Source organism: Wyeomyia smithii, chromosome 3 (genome assembly GCF_029784165.1).
Source record: "Wyeomyia smithii strain HCP4-BCI-WySm-NY-G18 chromosome 3, ASM2978416v1, whole genome shotgun sequence".
Lineage (NCBI taxonomy): Eukaryota > Metazoa > Arthropoda > Insecta > Diptera > Culicidae > Wyeomyia > Wyeomyia smithii.
In genome coordinates this window covers 236,058,700-236,082,942 of record NC_073696.1, presented here as the reverse complement: position 1 = coordinate 236,082,942, position 24,243 = coordinate 236,058,700, and the positions used below count along the sequence as shown (strand labels likewise).

At 42.4% G+C, this 24,243-nt stretch overlaps 1 protein-coding gene across 3 annotated transcripts in view; it reads left to right on the top strand.

The window, feature by feature from the left end:
- LOC129727135 (zwei Ig domain protein zig-8-like) overlaps positions 1-24,243 on the top strand; it is a 465,271-nt gene that overhangs the window by 59,359 nt on the left and 381,669 nt on the right. For all 3 annotated transcript variants that reach the window (XM_055684625.1, XM_055684624.1, XM_055684623.1), the window contains exon 3: positions 19,782-19,829. In XM_055684625.1, the coding sequence (XP_055540600.1) occupies positions 19,782-19,829 (48 nt within the window). The remainder of the gene's footprint in view (positions 1-19,781; positions 19,830-24,243) is intronic.

The following is a 24,243-nucleotide window of genomic DNA, read 5'->3' as shown; positions in this document are numbered from 1 at the left end:
CTCAAATTAAATAGACTGTCTGTACATGTGATGTTCAATAAATATTCCAAAATGCATTCCAAATGCATTTTTATCCCGTTTTTTTCTGTCAATTAATAATCGTGTCAATCACTCGACTAAATATTTCAAGGTAAAAAGAGTTTTTAGTTTGTAATTTGTTGGTTTTCTGTTGAAAACAGTTTCATTATCAATTCAACCAATGGCAATGCTGAAGTGAATTAATTTACTTTAAAACTTTCAACATATTCAAGGCAGCAGAATTTTCGCTCAATACGTCATTTATCGTTTTATGTAGGATTTTAAATTCAGAATATATTTCTATGTTCGTTCACATATGGTTATAATTTTTCCTAGATGCTGTGGTTAAGTTTTATTTCACCAAAACGCCATGATGTTTTTTCACAAGCTCATAAAAAACTCAAAAACCTGATCTTTCTTCGAATACAATAAAACGATAACAAAAGTTATGTTGCAAAAAAATGAAATTTATTTTCAAAAGTAGAATTACATCATAAAAAATTTGAAATAAACTCGTTATTTAAACTATGTTGTACCCGATGTACCATATTTCACTAAGAAAGCCTAAGTTAAGTTTTGAAATCTGGTATAGAGTTACTCCGCGATAATGGAGAGTATTCTACACTAAAAATACCTATCAACACATTAGATACTTAGGGCATCCTCAGTGATAGTCAAAATCGTTGCTTGGTACTATTTTTTTTTTTAAATAACTGGCTGCGGCATGTTTGACGTATCCAGTTGTTTCGAAAAATAGTACCACGCATTTTTGTGATTGTGCCCAGTATAATATATTCAGTGTCAGCACGAATATTTTCAATTTTGATCATTTATTCGGACGTTGTGGTTGTTAGATTTTCAAACTTGTCTCGTAATGACCAGCTTTTTGAAGATTTATTTCATTTCAACGCTGGAGTTTGAGTCCGCAAATCACGATTTAACTCAAGGACGGGTTAGCGGATCAGCGTGAAAATTTGTATGCAAGGATTCCTGGGGCCAAGTAAGGTTAATATGTTGGTTTGAAACTTCTTTTATATCTGGAACGATATTGAACCGATAAGATGTGGTTTTTGTGATGCCGTCTTCCACATCCGTCAGCAATGCTGCGGGTTCAATCATCGTGCCAACCGAGACCTATTCGCTCAAGGGAAAGTTTTGTTCATTTGTTCTGATTGCCGGTCTGAACTGAACGGTCGCAGTATTAAATGCTACGTGGAAGATACTTTTAAACCCCCCACCATACCTGCCGCTATGATGACATCAGCTGATTTGTCTAGCCAGCTGCAGCTGCTATCCGATGCAGTCGATAATTTGGGAAAAAAAAGTTGACGGTCTTTCGTCAAATCAAGTAGCAACGGCTGGGGACAGAGCGTGCCAATCACTCACACCTTTGCTTCGTGCATGGCCTAAGCCAGGTGCAAAACGCACCCGTATAGAGCAATACGATTCGTCGCCGTTGGTAACGGATCGTGGTACAAGTAAAATCGACCTCAGTGATCTGCGTATTGAATCAATCGTACCTGTTCCGAAGCCCCCGAAATTTTGGCTTTACTTGTCCGGGTTTCAACCGCTGATTTCCCCCGAAGACGTGCATAAGATTGTAGCTCGCTGTTTGGATACATCCTTGCCTTTGGAAGTGATTCGATTGGTACCCAAAGGAAAAGACGTTTCGAACATGACGGTCGTGTCTTACAAAATTGGTCTGGACCCATCGTTGCAAAAACGTGCAATGACGGCGTCGACTTGGCTGGATGAACTAATATTTAGAGAATTTGTGAACCAAGCAAAAAACTCTCGTCGTTCTGCGTTCAATCCACTGGGCAACGAGCTTACACCCATCTGAGGCTTCGAACATCGTTCAGCAAACCAATCAACATCCACCGTTACCCGGGATGCACCTGCGAAAGCCGTATGGAAAACTCCTACCCACCCGAAACAGTCTCGTCACTCAACGATGAAAATGTTACATCTCGTCGCTCACATGTATCCTGCCATCAAAGTCATCCCGGCTCTGTTTTCGTGGAAAGGGAAGGGGTTTTCCGAAATTCCCGCGCAGGCAAGTATTTAAATAGTTCATCCCTCAATTGGCCTGAAGTTTCTCCGCTTTTTAGTAACCAGATACCGGTAGATCCTGTTGATACTTCACATTGGCAATACGTCTCCGAACCGAACGTCGCACGACAAAATGGGTTAACAACGTCCAACATCACTTTTACGGCGACCGACCGCTTTTTGTCGGTATACTATCAAAACGTCAGAGGATTGCGTACCAAAACGAACGAGTTACGACTGGCACTTCCAGGCTGCGATTATGACGTTCTTGTTCTGACTGAAACTTGGCTCCGGCCGGACATCGTCGATAGCGAATTGTCATCGGACTACCACATCTTCCGTTGCGATCGAAGTGGCTTTACAAGCGAACTATCGAGAGGTGGCGGTGTCGCCGTCAAAGCAGTCCACCAATGTAAAGCAGTTTCGGTGGACAATTGCGATCAACTTGAGCAGTCTATCGTTCGTATCAAATTAGCACACCGTTCACTTTATGTTATAGGAATATATCTCAGACCTTTTTCGAGTCCGGACAACTATGTTGCACACACTAATGCAATCCAGAATGTATGTAACAACGCGACAAACGACGATATCATCCTAGCATTAGGTGATTATAACCTTCCCGAGCTTAGCTGGCACTTCGACGACGATATAAACGGTTATCTCCCTACGAACGCTACATCAGAGCGAGAGGTTTCACTGACGGAATCAACGTCCATTGCTAGTCTTGTTCAGATGAATAGCCTACGAAATGCAAGTGGGAGAATTCGACCTAGCGTACGTCAACTCTCCCGATTACGTGGAACATTTTAGCGCGCCAACTCCACTCCTAAAACTAGACGAGCATCACATGCCTTTTATTTTAAAGCTTGACACGCAATTCACCGGACCGGCTCTCAACAACGCTTCAGTGAATACCATGGAATTCGACTTCAAGAGATGTGACACTAACTTGTTAAACGATGAAATTTCAGCAATCAGCTGGGCACAACGACTGAGTTGTATTTCTGTAGATGAAACTGTGCTTTTTTTTATGATACACTTCATGGCATCTTCGAAAGACTCGTTCCTCGTCGCAAAATCGGTGCATCCTCTTTTGCACGCAAACCTTGGTGGACTCCTGGGCTACGTTGCCTGCGCAACAAGCTCCGTAAAGCTCGCAACCGATTCTTCAGAACAAGGTCCGAAAAAAACAACCAGTTTCTTCGGCACATCGAATGTGAATATTCCAGTCTCCTGGCGACGACCTATTCAACGTACGTGAATAGATTGCAATCAGATCTGAAACTGAACCCGTCATCATTTTGGGCTTTTATTAGGACTCAGAAATCATCGAAACGCATTCCATCGAACGTTGAGTTGAACGGTTGTCATGCAAGCACAGCTGAGGAATCTGCTTACCTTTTTGCAGGCTTTTTTAAAAGCGTGTTTCGAACCACCTCTCTCGCTTCCAACCCGAATACAATTCGGCGTACACCAACTCATGAGGTGCATCTTTCTGAATTGCACTTTTCTGGATGCTTCAAAAGATCCTGCCGTTGATGGATTGACGCCACATATGCTAAAGATTTGTGCTCCCGGACTAGTAATACCGTTAACGATAATTTTCAATCGTTCCCTCGCTGAGCGTACGTTTCCATCGATGTGGAAAACTGTCAAGATGGTTCCAATCCACAAATCAGGTAGTATAAATCTAGTTGAAAACTATCGTGGAATATCGTTACTTTGCTGTCTGGGTAAAGTCTTTGAAACAATCGTCCACGGCTTCCTGAACAACGCCGCTAAGCCGATAATCAGCGAGTTTCAGCACGGTTTTGTGGCGCGCCGTTCAACTACGACCAACCTGATGAATTATACCAACACACTGTTCCCTGCTGTAGAAGCCCGTTGCCAAGTAGATGCTATTTATGTAGGCTTTTCGAAGGCCTTTGATGTGGTCCCACACACTCTGATAATCGAAAAACTGCTACATATGGGCTTCCCATGCTGGATAGTTGAATGGCTGAGATCGTACCTTACTGGAAGAAAAGCTTTTGTCCAAGTAGATCTTGAAGCCTCTGTAACATTCGATGTCACATCCAGTGTACCACAAGGGAGCATTTTCGGACCTCTCATCTTTATCCTGTACATAAACGACCTCGATTACCGTTTGTCATCAGGAAAGCTATTTTTAGCAGACGACCTTAAAATCTTCCGAGTAATTTCATCCGTTCTGGACTGTGCATCCCTACAGCTTGACATCGACAAACTCCTGTCGTGGTGTGACGAAAATGGGATGAACGTGAACATAAACAAATGTAAAATAATCTCCTTCACGCGTCGCCAAACAGCCTTAGAATTTAACTATAAGATCGGTTCGATCACTCTTGATCGAGTAGATTCTATACGGGACTTAGGTGTAATATTGGACAGCAAGCTAAGATTCGTTGAGCATGTTGCGTCAACTGCCGCCAAAGCGTTCATCGTAATGGGATTTATCCGTCGCCACGCTGCATTCATCACAGATGTGTATGCTCTCAAATCACTGTATTGCTCGTTGGTGCGAAGTATCCTGGAATATGCAGCACCGGTCTGGACACAGTATCAGATTTCGCATGGTCTGACGTTAGAACGAGTACAGAAGCATTTCATACGATTCGCGCTTCGTCAGCTTCCATGGGCCAACCCTACAGATTTGCCACCGTACCCGTCACGCTGCCTATTGATTGGCTTGGAAACTTTGTCCGACAGACGTCTTAAGCTACAGCGAATGTTCATTTTTGACATTCTCACTAGCCGTATGAATTGTCCAGCTTTACTGCAAAGCATCAACATCCAAGTCCCATCTCGTACTCTTCGATACCATGATCAGGGTTGATATTTGTTGACGCTCTTGAGTGAAAGTGAAAAAGAGCATCCATAAACGTTATTTTTTTACAATCCTTTCGGAGTTCTCCTTTCCCGCTTTTCGTATGGAAGTGAACTGTCAGAACACCTCATTATACTTCATGCGATGAAAGCAAGACAACAAAACCAGTTTATCAGTTAACGAAGATTGTCAAGGCATCGGTCAGTGTCAGGGAAAAAGTGTTTCGGTGAGGTTTATTTTGGTTGAGTGGACTGTGTGTTTTTCTTTTTCGCTTTGAAGTGAAGATCATTTGGTGGGATTTGTCGTCAAATTTTATGCCGTAACCGTGAACGATGCGCGCGATCTATTTCATCTGAGTATAACAGCACGTTACTAGGACGAAAATCTAGTGTATCTGAAAGAGTACTGCGATCATTGGAAGTGAAAATTGAAAATGATTGTCTGTAATTTTCGAAGAATTTTGCTGGGGAAAATGACTTTTATCAGCACTGACCATGAGCACTTTGGCTCCTAGCTAGCAGGACAAACTATGGATTTTATAATCCAATTAGTGCATGCATCCGTGCTTTTAACGTCCGACGTTTTTTTGGTGCACGTTTGACGGGTACAATCGAGGTTTACCTTAATTTGTATGAATAATACTCTAAATACTGTTCATCTTACCCACCCTGGTGGTGAACCGTCTTACCCCACCGGTAAACCAAGTTTGCAAACTCTCATAGTTTTTTAATAACAATATACTCTACCTGTATCTCTTCACGTATAGGTCAGTTATGTTTTAACTAACCAATGAACCAGCACCGAAACAACGTGGGAAATTCTGGGAAAAAAAATTATATTATTATTATTATTTTGCACATTTGACAGATGTAAACATTGGAAGGGTGGTTCGAAAATCATCAAATAACTTGGTAAAAAGGTAGCCGGTGCGATTTCGCAAATCACATGTCCATCTTACCCACCTTGTCCGTTTACCCCCATCCCCCCTACGCAGTAAATAGCGCGAAATACTGCATTATATTTGTCATTTCTAGATATAATCGACGAAACCACAAGTGTCATAATTGTAAACAAATTACGAAATTGAAGATAATAAGATGACTCCGCATAATCGAATCCCGGATAATGGAGCCTCCGGATGATCGTACCTCCGGATAATCGAGCTCGACCAGTATTTAATTGTGTTGAAAATTGCAGGTATTGATTGCCTCATGAACTAATTACATATTTTGTCCTATGAATTACATTTCATAGTTGTAAAGTAGATAATGTATGTGATATTTTCGAGAATGCGAAAAATGAACACGAACTAAGGATGTGATTTAGACTTAGTAAAAAATTCCCTCGTCCAGACGAGTATTGATTTTTAATGACAATAAAAATATCATTGACCAGTTCCGAAGTAGGGTGACCAGAAAAAATGGCTGATCAATTTTTGAAAACAAGCGCCTCGTCAGTTTTTTTTTCTAGTATATATTGCAATCGAGCTCTAGATCAAAATTCCCGCTTAAATCCGGCTACCGGACCATTGTGCGATGACCAATCGTTTGAGCTCATCCCAAGTAGTTATCTGGAGATTTGTATCACGTGGTTTTGCAGAATCGTGTCAATACTCCAATGGGAATTTTGTGATTTCCTTTTATGATTTTCCTGGCGTTTTGGTTAAATATTATACAAAACAAACCTAGTTTATACCTATAGTGCAATTTATTGGAGACTTATTTTCAATTTTGAAAAACGACGTTTGGTTGGTCTGGTTGTACACCAGTTGAGCCTCATATTTTTTTGAAAACCATTAATTATGCTCTAAATTTTGTCAAAAAATTACTAATCGAATTATCCGATTGAGAAGGATAATTAACTTGTGATATGTTGGTCACTACCAACCAGGCTTGCTGCATGCCACAACGGGTCGACGTGTGACGATCGTCGAGGGCGCACAAGACAGGTGTGACCACTGACAGTACCTAACAGTCCCGGAACAGCAGCGGGTGGTCGCCTAGGAGTGGTGAGTGTCGAACCAGGGACAGTCGACTCCTCGCAAAAGCCACAAGTACCCGGAAGCACCTCTGACGGAGCGAATAGAGCCGCTCCCATTACCCAAAATCACTAAACCATTGGGACTGATGCCAGTAAGGTCCCGATTATGGCAACTGGCAGCGTAGCGAACGGATATGAGCTGGATCTCGTAATGGTACTGCGTCCTCGGGCTGGCACCTACATCGAGCCCCCTTAGTAAAGTCGTGTGACAACGGCTTGAAACGGCGAGGTGGTACCCGGTGCAGGGGTCTCCGTCCCATAAAACCTGGCAGGCCTTTCAGTACGTTCCGAGTCTTCGGGAGCACCATTGATGAAGCCAGAAAGGAGCACGAAGAACTCGTAGCTCGGGTGAAGGCGGCCGAGAAAGCGGCCAGGACCAGGAGGGCGACTACATCCAAAGAGGTGCAGACAGACGCCCTATCGTTCACTGTGATCTGCTCTACGGGGCAGGTCGCTAAGCGAACGAGGCAGTCCCCGGGGGAAGCGGCCCCCGGGAACACCAAGAAACGGTTGTTAGTGCTACTCCCACGGAAAAACACACCAACCGGTTCAAGGTCCACCGGGAAAAGGCACAGGTGGAGGCTACGGGTAACCCTTGGACTACCGTAGAGGGTAGGAAACGTCGGAGAAGTGCGACGCTCCAACATGGTGGAGCGGCCAGAGGACCAAAAAAGGTCAAAAAGGCGCGGAGTAGGGGGGATGCCCTCATACTCATGACGGACGGGTCCAAGTACTCAGAAGTCTTGAAGAAGATGAGGGGGAAACCCAGCTCAAGGATCTGGGGGCGGATGTGCGGAGTATCCGCCGATCTAGCACTGGCGAGATGATACTTGAGCTCCGGAAGGACGCCAAAAACAAAGGAGCTACCTACAAAACGGTAGCGAAAAAAGTCCTAGGGAAGGAGGTGCAAGTGCTGGCACTCACCTCAGAGGTGACTCTCCAGCTTAAAAACCTGGATGAAATCACCGAGGGGTGCGACATTGCACAAGCCCTCAAAGCGAAGTGCGGGGTGGAAGTAAGGAGTCGGGGTGGAAGTAAGGAGTCGATCCGCCTCCGCAAGGTCCAGCGGGGACCCAGGTAGCTACCTTCCGACTACCGTCGGCGGACGCTAACCTGGCCCTGCAAGGAAGTAAGCTGAAGGTTACATACTACAACAACCGGACATTTGCTTCCGGTGCTTTGAGGGAGGACATAAGTCCTGGACCTGCAAGGGGCCTGATAGGAGCCAGTTGTGCAGGCGATGTGAAGGTGCAGGCCATAAAGCGAAGAACTGCGGGGACTCTCCCAAGTGTATATACCATACACCGGGTTCCGGGAAACGGGACGCCAAACACTTTATGGAAGGCCCCAGGTGCCCAGCCGGTAAGCCGGCTCCGAAACCACGGGCGTAAGGGTGACGCAACTAAACTTGAACCATTGCTTCGCGGCCCAGCAGCTGCTACACCAAGCAGCCACTGAGTCGTTGTCAGACATCGCCATCATATCGGACTCCTACCGCATCGCTCCCGGAAACGGTAACTAGGTTGCGGATAGGTCCAGTATGGCGGCCATATGTACGACGAGCAAGTTCCTCCCGGTTCAGGAGGTTGTCTTAACCACAGAAGAAGGGTACGTAGTTGCCAAGGTGAACGGAGTGTTCTACAGCAGTTGTATGCTCCACCGCGTTGTTCTACCGAACGGTTCACCCAGATGGTCGATCTGTTATTCATGGAACCACGAACCAGAGGGGTCAGATCTTGTTGGAGGCTTTGGCAAAGCTCAACCTAGATCTGGCCAACGTTGGGAACAAAAGTACATACACCAGATATGGTGCGGAGTCGATCATTGACGTGACGTTCTCCAGCCCAGGACTGACCAAGAACTGAATGGTAGACAATAGCTACACTGATAGCGACCTCCAGCCGGTCTGCTATAGTGTGGTCAACAACGAGAGGCGGCAAGCGACGGATAGAGCCAACACTCCGACCGTTCGCGGGTGGAAGACATCGCACTTCGATGTCGAGGTATTCGAAGAGGCAATGAATAGGGAGCGCGAGGGGGCAATTGGCTTCGCCCGACTACTGACCAACTAGTTGCCATGCTATCACGGGCGTGCGATGCCACCATGCCATGGTTTCGTTAAGTCTGCGTGAATAGCTTTCAAAGTTTTCGTCACTGAATTAACGTAATTTTTTGTCAGTTTAACCGCTAATATCGTATTTTATATGCGCACATAGTGAATTGGAACTGTTTCCTGGTTCAAATATCGTGAAGTTTTATAATATCATTGCAATAACAACATTCGTTAAATACTGCTACCGCTTGCTGAACCAAAACAGAATGGAGAAAACACTGTGCGGTGAGTGCAAACTGGCTGTAAATGATTTGGAACCCATCCGTTGCGGCTTCTGTGAAACTTGTTTTCATATCAACCAGCAATGCTGTGGTATCAATAGTCGTCTCTGTAAAGAATTTCTAGCGCAAGGCAAAATAATATTCATTTGTCCGTCCTGTCGTGAGGTACTGAACGGCCGATCTGTTTGCGCTTATGTGACAGAGTTGCAATCAAACCAATCCTCACAACCACAGCCTATTGCCGATTTACCAGCGCAGGTTCAGAAGCTCTTTGATGTCGTCGATAAATTGAGCAGGAAAATTGACAATATGCCCCGCACATCGGTGATTGAGGATCCAATGCTTGGTACATCTTCTGCTTTGTCTACTACGCCTGTTTGGCCAATAAAAAACGCAAAACGTCGTCGTACTGAACCTATTCATATCGAAGCCGATCGTGGTGAGAATAACATTGATCTGAGTGATTTATCAGTACCTTCAATTGTTCCCGTCGCTGCAAAGAACCGTTTTTGGCTATATTTATCTGGTTTGAATCCTAAGGTCACCGACGGTGACATACAGAAAATCATTTCGCGCTGTTTGCACACCACTGAGCCTGTTGTTGCCGTACGGCTCGTGCGGAAAGGTATTGATACATCGAACCTCTCTTATGTGTCTTACAAAATCGGCCTGGATCCAGATTTGAAAAATGTTGCATTGGATCCGGCTTCATGGCCTACTGGCATGCTGTTTAGGGAGTTTGTTGAATTGCCAAAAAATTAGATTGTGATTTCGCCTGCTGTGCAACTAATGCACATGATTTGACCGACAACGTAATAAAACTGCAATTTTATGTCCATGAGACTTTCGACGGAGACCACTTTCTGCCAACTAATGTTCCTGCCGCTGATGTTTTGGACCCGGGACACCCTTTAATAGGCACTATGGAAGCCCCTGACCCCTCCGCCACAGTCGCGCACTCTGCTGAGATTCGCCTTCGTCATCGTCCCGGCCCTGCGGTCGGAGTGCGGGAAGGGGGCTTCCAGCCTGCTGCTTCAGGCATGTATAGTTTAAATTCTGAACAATTGGTACCTGACCATCATTCAAGTTTCAGCATTCCGGACAATCGTCATGATATAGGAAACATCTGGTTAAACTATCAGAATGTGCGGGGACTGCGAACAAAAATCGACGATTTTTTTCTGCACACTGAAGACAGCATGTACGACGTCATTATGCTCACTGAAACTGGCCTAGACGACCGCATCCATTCACTCCAGCTTTTCGGAAACTCATATAGTGTTTTTCGGTGCGACAGGAACGCGATAAATAGCACGAAACGTTCCTTTGGAGGTGTTTTGATTGCTGAGCATTTTTGCGATGTTATCCGCCAATGGTTAAGTGAAAATTTGCCTTACGTGAAGCTCCCCCCTGCACCAGCATGGGGCAACAGCTTGCTGCGGCGCTTGAAACGGATTCGCAATGCATACCATCGTAAACATCGCAGATGGCGGACCGTTCAGAGTAAATACGATTTTAAGCGTGCCAGTGAAAATTACCGGCGACTAAACGCTAGTCTTTATAAATTATATGTTCTGCGCACCCAGGCTAATTTGCGAAGAAACCCGAAAAAGTTCTGGAGCTTCGTAAACTCGAAGAGGAAAAGCTCTGCAATACCGACGGAAGTGTTTCTTGATGAATCTAAATCGTCTACCGAAGCTGATGCATGTGAGATGTTCGCCACGTTCTTCTCGTCGGTTTTTGCTTCCGATCCTGTTCCTACACGATCCGTCGAAAGTGCTATACAGAACGTTCCGAATAATTGTGTTGACTTAGATGTCTTTGAAATCACTCCAGAAATGGTCATCACGGCTGCTAAGAAATTGAAAACGTCATATTCCGCTGGGCCGGATGGGATTCCAGCTGTAATATTTCGCCGATGCGCCGAATTGCTTGCTGTGCCACTATGCCGCATCTTCAATGAATCCTTCGCATCAGGAAAATTCCCGGATGTCTGGAAAAACTCCATAATGTTTCCTGTTTTCAAAAATGGTGATCGTAGCAACGTAAAAAATTACCGCGGCATCACCAATTTATCCGCGGGCTCGAAGCTTTTTGAAATTATCGTAAGTGCAGCTATACAACGTAGCACTAGACACTATATTTCATCTGACCAACATGGTTTTACGACTGGCCGCTCCGTCACTACGAATCTCCTAGACTTTACCTCTAGTTGTATTAACGAAATGGAACGCAAAGCGCAGGTGGATGTGATATACACTGATCTGAAGGCTGCTTTCGACTGCATAAATCACCGGATACTTCTAGACAAGATTTTACGAATGGGTGCTTCGCAACAATTCGTAAAATGGCTATGCTCATATTTGTGTGGTAGACTAGTGCGAGTGAAATTAGGATCACAATTATCGCCTCCATTCACCAATAAATCTGGGGTGCCACAAGGCAGTAATTTGGGACCACTACTGTTTATACTATATTTCAACGACGCTGCTGCTGTATTAGGAATTGGATGTAGGCTTTTTTATGCTGACGACCTTAAAATATTTCTGACGATTCGTTGTATCGAGGATTGTCATCGTCTTCAGGAAATGATAAATTCGTTTGTGTATTGGTGTAAATTGAATTGTCTGACAATCAGCATTGCTAAATGCAACGTAATAACCTATCATCGTATAAAATCGCCCATTAAATTCAATTACCAAATAGATGGCCAGGCTCTGAATAGAGTTGAGTACGTGAATGATCTTGGCGTGACCCTCGATTCAAAACTGTCTTTTGATCGTCATCGTACTATGATTATTTCAAAAGCCAATCGCCAGTTAGGCTTCATATCGAAAATTGGACGTGATTTCAAAGACCCATACTGCTTCAAATCCCTCTATTGTGCACTTGTCCGTCCTATCCTCGAGTCCGCCAACCTTGTTTGGATGCCACACCAGCTTTATTGGAGTATACGATTAGAACGTGTGCAGCGTAGGTTCATACGTATAGCTCTTCGAGACTTACCTTGGCGACAACCTGACAATCTTCCAGCGTATGCAGACCGTTGTCTGGATACCTTGGAACGCCGCCGCAAGGTACAACAGGTATTATTTGTGGCAAAGTTGTTGAATAATGAGGTAGACTCTCCAAAACTCTTGTCGTTGATAAATTTTCGTGCGCCGCAAAGAGCCCTTCGACCATCCTCACTATTAATCAATCACTCTCATCGTACGAGCTTTGGTCACAATGAACCCGTTGCCTCGTGTATTAATATGTTTAGTCGTATAGAAGAACATTTTGAATTTGGTGAGCCTTCGCAAAAATTGAAGAAAAAGCTAGTAAGGATAAGTTTTTAATATTATATACATATATACCTAAGTTCATTAAGACTTCGAGTCAGATGAAAATTATACCAAAATAAACAAAATAAACAAAATGCCTAGGACTCGCCAACCTAGCAATGGGAAGTGCGTGCGATGCAGCTTGCGCGAAACTAAGAAGAAAGGACAGAGCGCCGCGCAGCATTCGGTTCTGCGAGATCAATGCTAAAAAATGCGATTAGGGCGAGCAAGAGGGCCTGCTTCGATAGGCTATTTGCAAGTGCCAATACAAATCCGTGGGGCGACGCCAAGGCACCAGGACCGGATGGTATCCCTAACCTGGCAATCGGGCTGGCGATAAAACAGCCCCAGTTATGCAGAGGTGCCTGGATGACTGTCTTTTTCCGGATAGGAGGAAACGGCAGAGACTGCTCTTACTGCCGAAAGCTGGGAAACAGCCAGGGGACCCATCGGCATATAGGCCCTTCTACCTGCTGGACACCGCGGGCAAGGTGCTTAAAAGGATTGAACACAATGGGTGTACACGGTCTGGCAAGCAACCAGTTACGCTTCCAGAAAGGCAGGTCCACGCTGGATGCCATCGCCTCCGTCACCAAGATGGCGGAGGTAGCACTCCAGCGCAAGAGAAGAGAAATACGCTATTGCGCAGTCGTCACGCTCGACGTGAAGAATGCGTTCAATAGCGCCAGTTGGGTCTCCATAGCGCTCGCGCTCAGGAGCATCGATGTACCGGTGACGCTGTACAGGATTCTGGAAAATTACTTCCAGAATCGAGTACTTGTCTAAGACACGGAGTAGGGTCAGAAGTGACCCTATTACCGCAGGAGTTACGCAAGGTTCCATCCTGGGTCCAGTGTTGTAGAATGTCATGTACGACGGGGTGTTGAGACTCAAGTTCCCTGTAGGGGTTGTGATCGTCGGCTTTGCAGACGACATAACGCTAGAGGTTTACGGCGAGTCGATCGAAGAGGACGAGTTGACGGCCGCGCACTGTATACGCAAGGTCGAGGACTGGATGCGCTCTAGGAAACTGGAGCTAGCGCATCATAAGACGGAGGTTACGGTTGTGAACAACCGGAAATCGGAGCAACAGGTGGTGGTCAGAGTCGGAGACTGCATCATTACCTCAAAGCGATCTCTGAAGCTCTTGGGGGTTATGGTTGACGATAAGCTCACGTTCGTGAGTCACGTCGGCTATGCCTGTAAGAGGGCCTCATCGGCTATTGCAGCATTATCTCGTATGATGGTTTCGTCCATACTTAGGTATGGTGGGCCAGTGTGGTCCAAAGCGTTAGGTACTAAAAATTACCGCGGTAAACTGGAAACTACCTACAGGCTCATGTGCCTGAGAGTTGCAAGTGCGTATCGTACGGTGTCATGCAATCTGTGTCTTGTCCGGCATGATGCCTTTCAGCATCGCCATCAAGGAGGACAGAGAGTGTTTCGACCAACGTGACACAAGGGGCATACGAGGTACCAGATGGTCATTCTCGATGCTCCTCTGGCAGCGAGAATGGTCCAACTCCACAAAGGGCAGATGGACGCACCGACTCATTCCGGATATATCCGGCTGGGTCGGGAGGCGACATGGTAAAGTGAGCTTCCACCTGACACAGATCCTGTCAGGCCATGTTTGCTTTAGACAATATCTGCACAGGTTCGAACACGTGGGGTCCCCCATGTGTCCCGAGTGCGTAGAGGTGGAGGAGACTGCTGAGCATGTCTTCTTCGTATGCACCCGTTTCGTATTCGCGAGGAGCGACATGATGGGTGTGAGCGGGCCTGCCAGTGGGCTGCCTCCCAGATTGTCCTGGAGCTGCAACGTGTGTGGCGGGTTAACCACCAACACGCCAGTGGTAGCTAACTACCAGTCATCAGGTAGTTAGCTAGGAGGCTTTAAGAGTAAAGAGGGTGCATCACGCACAACAGCCGCTCCCCGACGTAATACTTAACCGTCGTTCCGGGAAGATCAGGGCTGGAGACTGGAGGGGTTTTAGTGGGTCGGGACAGGGACCATCTCTCTCCTAGTCTCATCGCCACACCCTGAGTTCTTTTCTCTGGTGTCTGTTCGCAGATTTCCCCGCCACCTTGCAAAAAAAGGCTTGCTATTGTCTTCAAATTTGGGAAAGAGCAGGGTAAATATTCACCGCTTCCTTATTGCTTAGCAAGGGTGCTGTGTGTAGCAATTTTTAACCACACTTTTTCCTCCAGCTTTGTGTTGTGTTTCTGCCGCTCGCAGAAAAAATAATACACTTGCTGCTTATGCCTCAACTGAGCCAAACAAGAACGGAGATTTACTCTAGTGAGAATACATAGAAGTACACCGCGGTACGCACTTCTAAAATAAATTCGATAACATTCGAAGAGCAAACATGTGTGACGGGCGGCTGGACCTTATTTTTTTCTGAGATGCAAAGCAAATAACGCAATCTACTTTTTTACCTAGATTCTCCCTTGTTTGATATATACTTAAAAGACACACAGTGAAGGCGCAGTCAGCTCTGTTGTGTTGCTATATCCTTTCGTGTGAGAAAGCGCATAACAGTTTATTATCTCTCTGAAGAAATATTTCAGATTCCACCGTGATTTTTTACAAGCCCTCCGATACACAAAATTCGTTGCTCTCTTCAAGCAAGCGCGTCACTTTGCTCACCAGTGTGCGAGCAGTTGTTTTTGCAGTGTCAATTGGCCGATCTTCGATGGTTTGGGATTAAATAAATAGTAATTATTTCTCGTTTTGAGAAAAATACATCTGGGGATCAAATACGTCTACTTTTGAATACAAAAATTATCGTTATATAATTATAATTACAATAATCATTTTTCCGTTCAACATTTACAATTTTCTTTATATATAGAGTCCAATGCACCCTTGTTTGCTCCAGTAAGAACGACAAACAAAAAAGGCAGCAACAGATAGTACTAACAGAAGGAGGCTGGTAGCTGCCAAAAAGAGGTAACGGAAAGCAGTTGCTGAAAATGGCGTGACAAGAAAAGCTTAAATAGCGTCAGACCGAAACAAGCTTTTCTCAATAGTCTTTTTCTACCGACATGCTTTCCTCTTTCGCTTAATGAGATTGCTATAGGTGCCTATACCCTAGGGTCATTTCTCTTGGCTAAGGAAATAAAAGAAAATTATTTCCTCCCATAATAATGTTTCATATTTTTTTTTGGCTGAAAAAATGGTAAGCATACAAACTTACACAAACCTTACTCGAAAGCTCTGGGAACGTTGCATTTTCAGCGAAAATAAAATTGTACACGATTCTTTATAATTTTCCATACCCATTTTGAGTATATGTCTGAGTATATGGTAATGTTTCCTCACCGTGGCTTGTGCAAAATTCCTACCAACAGTGCCAACGTTCGGAGAATTCAAAATGAATTATTACCTCCAAACCTACGCCGGACAGAACCATAATGAAACATAACAAATGACTATTCATATTCCGTTGGAACGTGTTCGTCAAGTCGGAAAACGTGGCCGGGAAAACGAACGAACGAACTCTCCTTCATCCCGTTTGCGCTCCGTGCCGTTAACAAGTGGATTTCTTCCATGTTTTACCTTAATACGAGCTGCGTTGCCTTCCCGTTAGTGAATACCACATTACTCACTTTCGTCCAGCTGTTGCTTTTCATCCGACAGTTCCGACCTCGGTTAGCTTTTTCCAGTCGCACGACACGAGCACGGGAATTATGAAAGATTTATGAAACTTCAACTTCTCGGCTTTTCCGCTCCGTTATTTCATTTGGCAAACTAAGGTGGCGCTGCTAGTTTTCCTATTTATGGTTACCGTCCGTGGAAATGAGTCCGGCGGCAATCAACTCAGCCACGTTTACTGAGAATTACTAGACAAAGAACGAATTCACAGCCACCCAAAAATTCCGCATCAAAAATTCATATTCTATTCCTGTTCCGAACGCCTTGTTCTTGGAAGGTACGTCTTAGCGAAACCACTTGGGAAGCGGAAAATTTTCCCAGCGCATTTTCATGTACACCGCCCGATCCAATGTGTTGTTTGGTTAGAAGCTCAGCATAATGAATAAAGCAAGGGGGAGTTTCAATTTCAGCTTCACTCCTGCTATGCAAATGGCGAACAGAAACCACATCAAGGCTATGGTTCGTTTTAAATCATTTTTTTTTTTTTTTTGATTTAAAATCTTAACGTTTTTCAGGTAGTGGGTAAACAATTTAGAACACCTCTGAGTAAAGAATCATATTAACGCATCCCATTTGAAACGCCATTAAAAACTTTACCCTTTGGTGACCGGTTTCCTGCTCAGGTATCTGAATAATCGGTCAACATATTCATGGCACAACTTTGTCGATTCAAAGCCAGGAAAGTGCACAGCCGACCATTTCATCTTTCTTGAAATGATTTGCATACATTTCGCTTCTATTATGTACGCACGTTTGGAAGACAGACTAGGGAATTTGATAAATTCCTCACGATTTTTCATTTATCGTCGAGCCACGATTTCAACACCGAGTGAATCAACAAAAATAAGAAAAGACATTCGCATCCCTTTTATAAATATCTGGCAACCGGCAAAGAAAACGGCATGGGAGCAAAATACGACCGTTCTTAACGAGGACGCGAAAAATTCCATTATACAATTTTTGCTTATTAAATTACAACAAGCGTGTTTTCATTGCATATTTTCAAATGATCTCACTCCCATGACGCCCACGTATCTTGCCGCTGCTGTGCCGTTTTGAAATGCGCTAGATTAACAAAGGTGTACGAAAAACCGGCGGGAAATCGACTGTTCGGGCACAATGTGTCGTGTAATTTTTATGCTTTCGCAGTTACGGACACAACAGCGCTAGAGTTAACGATAGCTGGAATGTGTAATTCATAGTATGGAACATAAATTCACGCTTCGAAAAATTGATTTTCATGGCAGGGCGTACAAAAGGGGAGCGAGCTTTTTATGATGTATTGCTTTCACTAACAAACAATTGAATGTTCATGCCTGAGCCGCAAGTTTTAATCGGGAATCAGGACTAACTGCACAATGAGCGAGCAATAGAAAAATTAAAGTTCCCGGGCTCGTTTTCATTACCAACCATCAAGTTACTTATTTTGAGGAGGCTGTGTACTTCTTGTCTCACTCTTCTCAACCGCCTCCCCCCTCAACAAATTTTTTGAAGGGCGATGTATCGTTTTCCATTTTTTGTTAATTGTGTCATTTTTGCCATTACCTATTGTCATTTTTGCCTTTTTGACAAATTTGACATTTTTGACAACTCAAGGCTCAAGGGGATGGCAGCACTATCTAAACTCTACACGTTTGACAGTAGGCAACATATCGGGGCTTTATTTAAAAATAAATTGAAATATTGAAATACATATTGAATTGACATATTCGATTCGTTTGGAATTTCTGACATTTTGCTGGTATTTTTGTGACATCAAATGTGTTTCAATTTTTTTTTGAATAATTATTATTATTTTTTAAGTTTTCTAAAGAATGTGTTTTATCTGTAACCATTTATAATAATACACACGTTGAAAGTTTCTTTTACTCAAATTGCTGCGAATGAACATTTTCTGTTGTCTGTTGGTAAATACAACAGTTGTTTTTATATGGTCAAACAATTTATATTTTCTCGGTCAACTATTTATATTTTATTTCATTACATGCCTGTATCAACTACCTAAAACTCTGGTAGAAAACGTATAACCTGGAAAGCGTTTAAAATATATTTATCATTTTATTGGGGTTATAAACCTGATTTGATAATTGGCAACCTACATATTGAAATCATTATCAAAATATGGTGCATTTCATAGATAAATTATCCATAAATTTCACTAAACGAAGCAATTTCCACCATCGAAACAATGCCCTCTACTACATGGAAACTACGGTCGATCAAAAGAGCCTCGTTTCAAATTACTAGTTTCAGAAACAATCCATTTAAGTTAAGCACACAATCCAACGTTGCAAACGAAAATAGCATTCAAATGGGGATTGATTGATGGCTGATGGTGAAGGCGCAAACTGATAGGCTATTGTAATTTCCCGGCCCAATTGAGCGCCACAATGAAAAATGGGTGGAGAGCTGTTCGATTTTCCGCACGCAAGCAAGCAGTTTTCGTCGGCGCTAGGGTCGAGAGTAGACCGATGAGCTGTTGTGAGGTGCCCTCCCGACGATAAGCGAAAGCCTGAAAACAATCGGCACAAATGACCGGTATTAAACGCTCGCAGCACGCTATAGTCAGGTCGCCATCGCCCAGACCAGGAGAAGTTGGAAAATGAATTACCCTATCATCGTCATCTGCCCCCGTGCACCGACGGAGCCGACCGACCGACCGTGTACCATCCGTCTTCGTCAGTCGTGAATTTTTCGTCACACCCGAATGGTGGAAAAAAGAAAAACCTCGAACCACCACCAATCACAAGTGAGCTACATAATTTTATAAAATGAATAAATCACTCCTTCGTCGGTTAAACCGGAAGAGAACTTTGGTTCTGACCTGAGAGCTTCTGCTCACCACAGACAGAGCGGTGCGCTACTACTGGCAGTCCAGTTGTTTGAGATGATTTTTGCCCTGATTTCCGTAGCTCACATCCGGTGGAAAATGGTTGGGTTTTAATGTAACGCAAAACAATTTGTTACAGTATCTGCACCTCACTAAAGGACGGGTAAAGTTACACCACTGAACAAAATCCCCCTGCGTCCGTAGGAGAAAAATTGTCTGAAAGCGGACAGACTGATAAGCTTTCGTCGAGACACGACTTGTAGTGTAGTGCGCAAGAAGGATGTTATGAAATGGTAACGTTGCAGAAAAAAACTTAAGTGAGACATCAGGTTTTATTTTGAGATGGTGGAAGAAAGCGTGGCATGCAACAGGGGAACCGCAATTTATTCTTGCTCCCCTGTGGCATTACGAATGGGACTAAAAACCCTGCGGCACATGAACAGAATGAAAAAGAAAATGAATTCGAACCGTGACTAATCTTTCCGGCGATCGATGGTGGGTACTACGTTATTTGCTACGCAAAACGTGCCGACTGAAAGATGTGCGCACACAAAAGTGTCTACTTCCCGTCAGGTTAATGACTGTCGACTGACTCATTTTTAAGGACTTACTTAAGCTCCGCTGATTTGCACAATTTAATTGCTTTCCTTTTCTTTTTCTTCCCTCTCCTTCTAGAGCTCACGTGTGGCAGCAATAGGGTAGAGGACTACCAAATTCAAAAAGGTAGATATGGAATTAATGTTTTCTTATTACTTTTTACTTTACGAAATTTAAAAAAAAAATAAGCTTGAAATGTACTGTAAAGTTCTCCCCTAGCCAGGTATTTTTTCAACATCATGACATGAATTTGGGACTAAGCTTTAATTATATTACTCCGAACAAAAAAAGGTTCCATTAATTGAATCACGTTTCCTCGGCAAATAGAAACAGTATTTCGTTACTCGAATAGATTACATTCAATTTATTTCGTACACGCAAAAGATTCTATTTTCTCAGCGATCGGTGTGTAACTAAATGGTTTCGTTAAAGATTGCGCCACATGTCCAGATGTAGTGATTGAATCTCTATAAAAGTTACAAATTAATTCAAATCCCGTAGACGACGCCTATTACTTCGAAATACTGCAATTTTGTGTGTAAAATTTGACAGTAATAGGGTTCCACACGCACCAACTGAAATGAATAAATAATGTTCCCATCCCATTACACCGCTTCACCCCTAAGTCTCGCCGGCCCATCTTCATCATCCTCGTCATCGATGAAACGTGATGCTAGTGCACTGCCAAATTGAATGTCTGCTTACTGCTGTGGTCACCACCACAGTACTAAAGGCAAAATTTGATTCCATCAGGGCCACCCGAAATCGGTCACGAAACAGAGTAAGCCTACATGTGCGCAGTAAGCTAATCGAATTGCAACGTATAAACCAGCCGGTAAATAACGTAGCAAAAGCGCTCGAAAAAGCAATATATCCACCGGGGAGGCTTCTCCGATCGGATCAATTTTAATTTAACCTGGAAATTTCGTGTACCCTCAACTTGCTGACTACTAAATTAGTAATTTAGTTCTCAATACCGACAGCCTTGGAAACGTGAAGCACCAGCGAGTCTAGTTTATAATTAGGTTCCGATGAAATTTCGATTCCCCGAATAGTACTCGTAGGTATTGCAAACAGTTGCTGCCAGCTGGCTTCCAGCCTCGAAATGAATATTTGAAGTGATTTTAATCACAATTGTCTATCGAACAGAAATAAATCCGGGGGATGATGGGATAGTTGGCGCTCTTTTGATCATTTAATATTTATCTCAGATCGATAGTAACTTATCTTATGCTTTTTTTCTAGGTTTTCACTATTATTTCATTTATGGAGTATTGTCATAGTGGCGAAGTTTTCGTTGTCTATCGTTCTACATTTAGTTGCCATTTTGTTGGCAGTGATTGGAATGATTTTCATTTTTTGCCCGGTGCTTATGCACATCTTTGAAGCTTCAAGTTACCTGTATCGCCTGTAATACTTCACTGTCGGGGAGCAATTATTTTACTACCTGAAATTACAGAACAGGAAAAAAAGCCTTTATTGTGAAAATCTATTCGATATTTTATGTAAGAGTGAATTTTGGAGTTTCCAAATTATTTCAGTACAAATTCACAAAACATACCATATTTCATCCACCTGACATGATTTGATACATGGAACAATTGATACGTATGAAAATTCCCAGTGTTTGCTCAATTTGTTTGAAAAATTAGAAAAAAAAACAGACATATTTGCGTCTCACGAAAACGGGGAGGGGCCCAGAGGGGTGACGTCTTTACCAAAACTTAGAGCAACTATTCCCCTTGAATAAAAGTCCAACTTTTCTCAAATCGGCCGTTCCAGTGCTGAGAACGAGAATTTTCAAAAACCAAGTTCCGTCCCGGGTCTTTACGGGTTAAACGAAGTTTATCGAAATTGAGCACACATTTTTTAAATAAATAGTAACACTTATGATTTCTGAACCAAGTTTTCTGTTGTTATAAACTTTAACTTAGGTCCAAAGTTGTTTCAAAGTTTAAGGCCTTGTAAATTTTGAAAAATCTAGAGTTTACTATATTTTTCTTAATTTTCGGAATTTACTCAAAGCTTTGCATTTAGGTATACTCGAAGTATCTTTAAACATTCATTTTAAACATGAATCAACGGAAAAAATATATTCGAAATTCATCTATTATAGTTATTTTATGAAGAACTTAGTAAAAAACTCCAAAAAAAAATCGATGCTCATCCTAATAACACCTATACATTTATTAACTAAAAGCAGCACAGTTTTTACTTATCTTATTTTGAGCAGAGTAATTAGTATGAATCAATCTGGTGAAATTTTGCAGAACACTGTCGAAATTCCATTCAAATAAAAACATGGCCTATCTCCGTCGAAGGAAAACGCTGTTGATTATTCGAAATGCATAGCAGGCAAGGTAGAGTCGAGAGATTGTTTGGAAAGTCCCATTGGGAAACATTTTATACAGCTTATCGCCATCAGAATCACGAGCAACATTCATGAATTTTGATTTGATGTTGAGGGAAATTGAGTTAACCTGACGAGTGGTCCACTATAGAAGAGTGGTTCACTATAGGTTAATTCACCCTAAATTCGAAACCGTGAATTTTTCTCAAACCTTAAAATGGCAAAACAATTCTTCCTTGGCCTGGAACAAACTAGGCAAACATGGACTTAAATGTTTCACCAGATCATGAAACAACTAGTGTAAATTAATCTATAATGGGCCCCTTTCCTAAAATGGACCATGCCGATTCAGGAGAAATCAACCTGACAAATAACACACTATAGGAAAAAAGACCAGTATGAGTTAATATTTCATACAACGAAATCGGTATCGTACATTACTTTTGAAATTAATAAAACTATTGCTGTTTTCTTTACTTTCTTGAAAGTAATATTCGGCAAATTAGGTTAATATAGTGAACCACCCGCCACATTAACTCGATTTTCAGAAAACTTTCATCGGGAAGCATCTTATCCAGCCATTCTGCACTAGGACCACAACAAATATTGATAAATTCCAATTTAAAGTATGGTATATTAACCTATAATACTATATACCACTCGCCCATTTCACAGATGTTTCTCGTGATTCTGATGTAGATTGGCTGGAGAAGATGTTTTCCGAAGGAAGTTTTCCAAAAATTCTTCGAGTTTTCGTATAAATTAAGTTATTCTGACCGGTGGTTCACTAGAGGACTTGGTCCATCCAAGATAACTTTACCGAAAAAAGTGTTTATTTGATGATTTCTATTCAACATGAGTGATATTAAGGTATGGTAAACTAACCTATATAGGACCCCTATTCTGTAGTGGACCTGTCGTCAGATTAACACTATTTCGGCTAACATAAATCAGAATTTATAAATGACACTCGTAATTATAATGTAGATGTAGTAGGCTGGATGAGATGTTTTCTGATGAAAGTTCTTCGAAATTCCTTGAGTTTTCGCATAAATTGTGTTAATCTGGTGAGAAGTCCACTATAGGAAAAAGGTCAACTTTAAGTTAATTTACCCTAATTATTATGAATCAATTTGGAGAAGTTTTACAGATGACTGTCGAAATTTCGTTCAAATTAAAACATGGCCTATTTCCGTTGAAGGAGAACACTGTTATAATATTATTATAGGGGGGAGTTTGTAATGATTTATTTATGTACTAAAATATCTATTCAGAATTAGTCTTGTGTGTTCTGCCACAAATGGTGACATTTCAACACTATTATATATATTTGTACGCTTTTAAGTATTATTGAACGTTATTAGCTTTCGCAGTTAAGATAATGTAATTGTAGGAAAATTATTAAACCTACTTGTTAAAAAAAAAGGAATAAAAGAATTAAAACGAAACTTAAAATAAACTTAAAATAAACTTAAAACTATCTTACTGCCTATAAAGTGAGCTAATCGTTGCAATTGAGGATTGCAACGATTTTTGTCGGAATTTGTTGATAATTTGGCTTGACATATTTTCTAATGTTTCTACATTAGTGAGCCTATGTAGCTCGTTCGTGCTAAACCGAGGAGGACGCTTCAAAATCATTTTCAAGAGTTTATTCTGAATCCTTTGAAGTGTCTTCTTCCTGGTTGCACAACAACTTGTCCAGATGGGAACTGCATATAACATTGCTGGTCTAAATATTTGTTTGTAAATTAACAGTTTATTCTTGAGACAAAGTCTAGAATTCCTGTTGATAAGAGGATATAAACATTTGATATACTTATTGCACTTTGACTGGATATTTTCAATGTGCTCCTTGAAAGTAAGATTCTTATCATAAATTAGCCCTAAGTATTTAACTTGATCAGACCAATTTAAGACCACACCGTTCATCCTAATAACGTGGTTATGGGTGGGTTTGAGAAATGAAACTCTTGGCTTATGAGGAAAAATAATAAACTGTATTTTTTAAGCATTAGGGGAAATCTTCCATTTTTGAAAGTATGAAGAAAATATATCTAAATTTTTTTGAAGCCGACTGCATATAACACGAAGGCTTTTTCCTTTTGCGGAAATGCCTGTATCGTCACAAAACAGAGATTTCTCACAACCTGGTGGTAAATCAGGATGATCATAAGTAAAAATGTTATA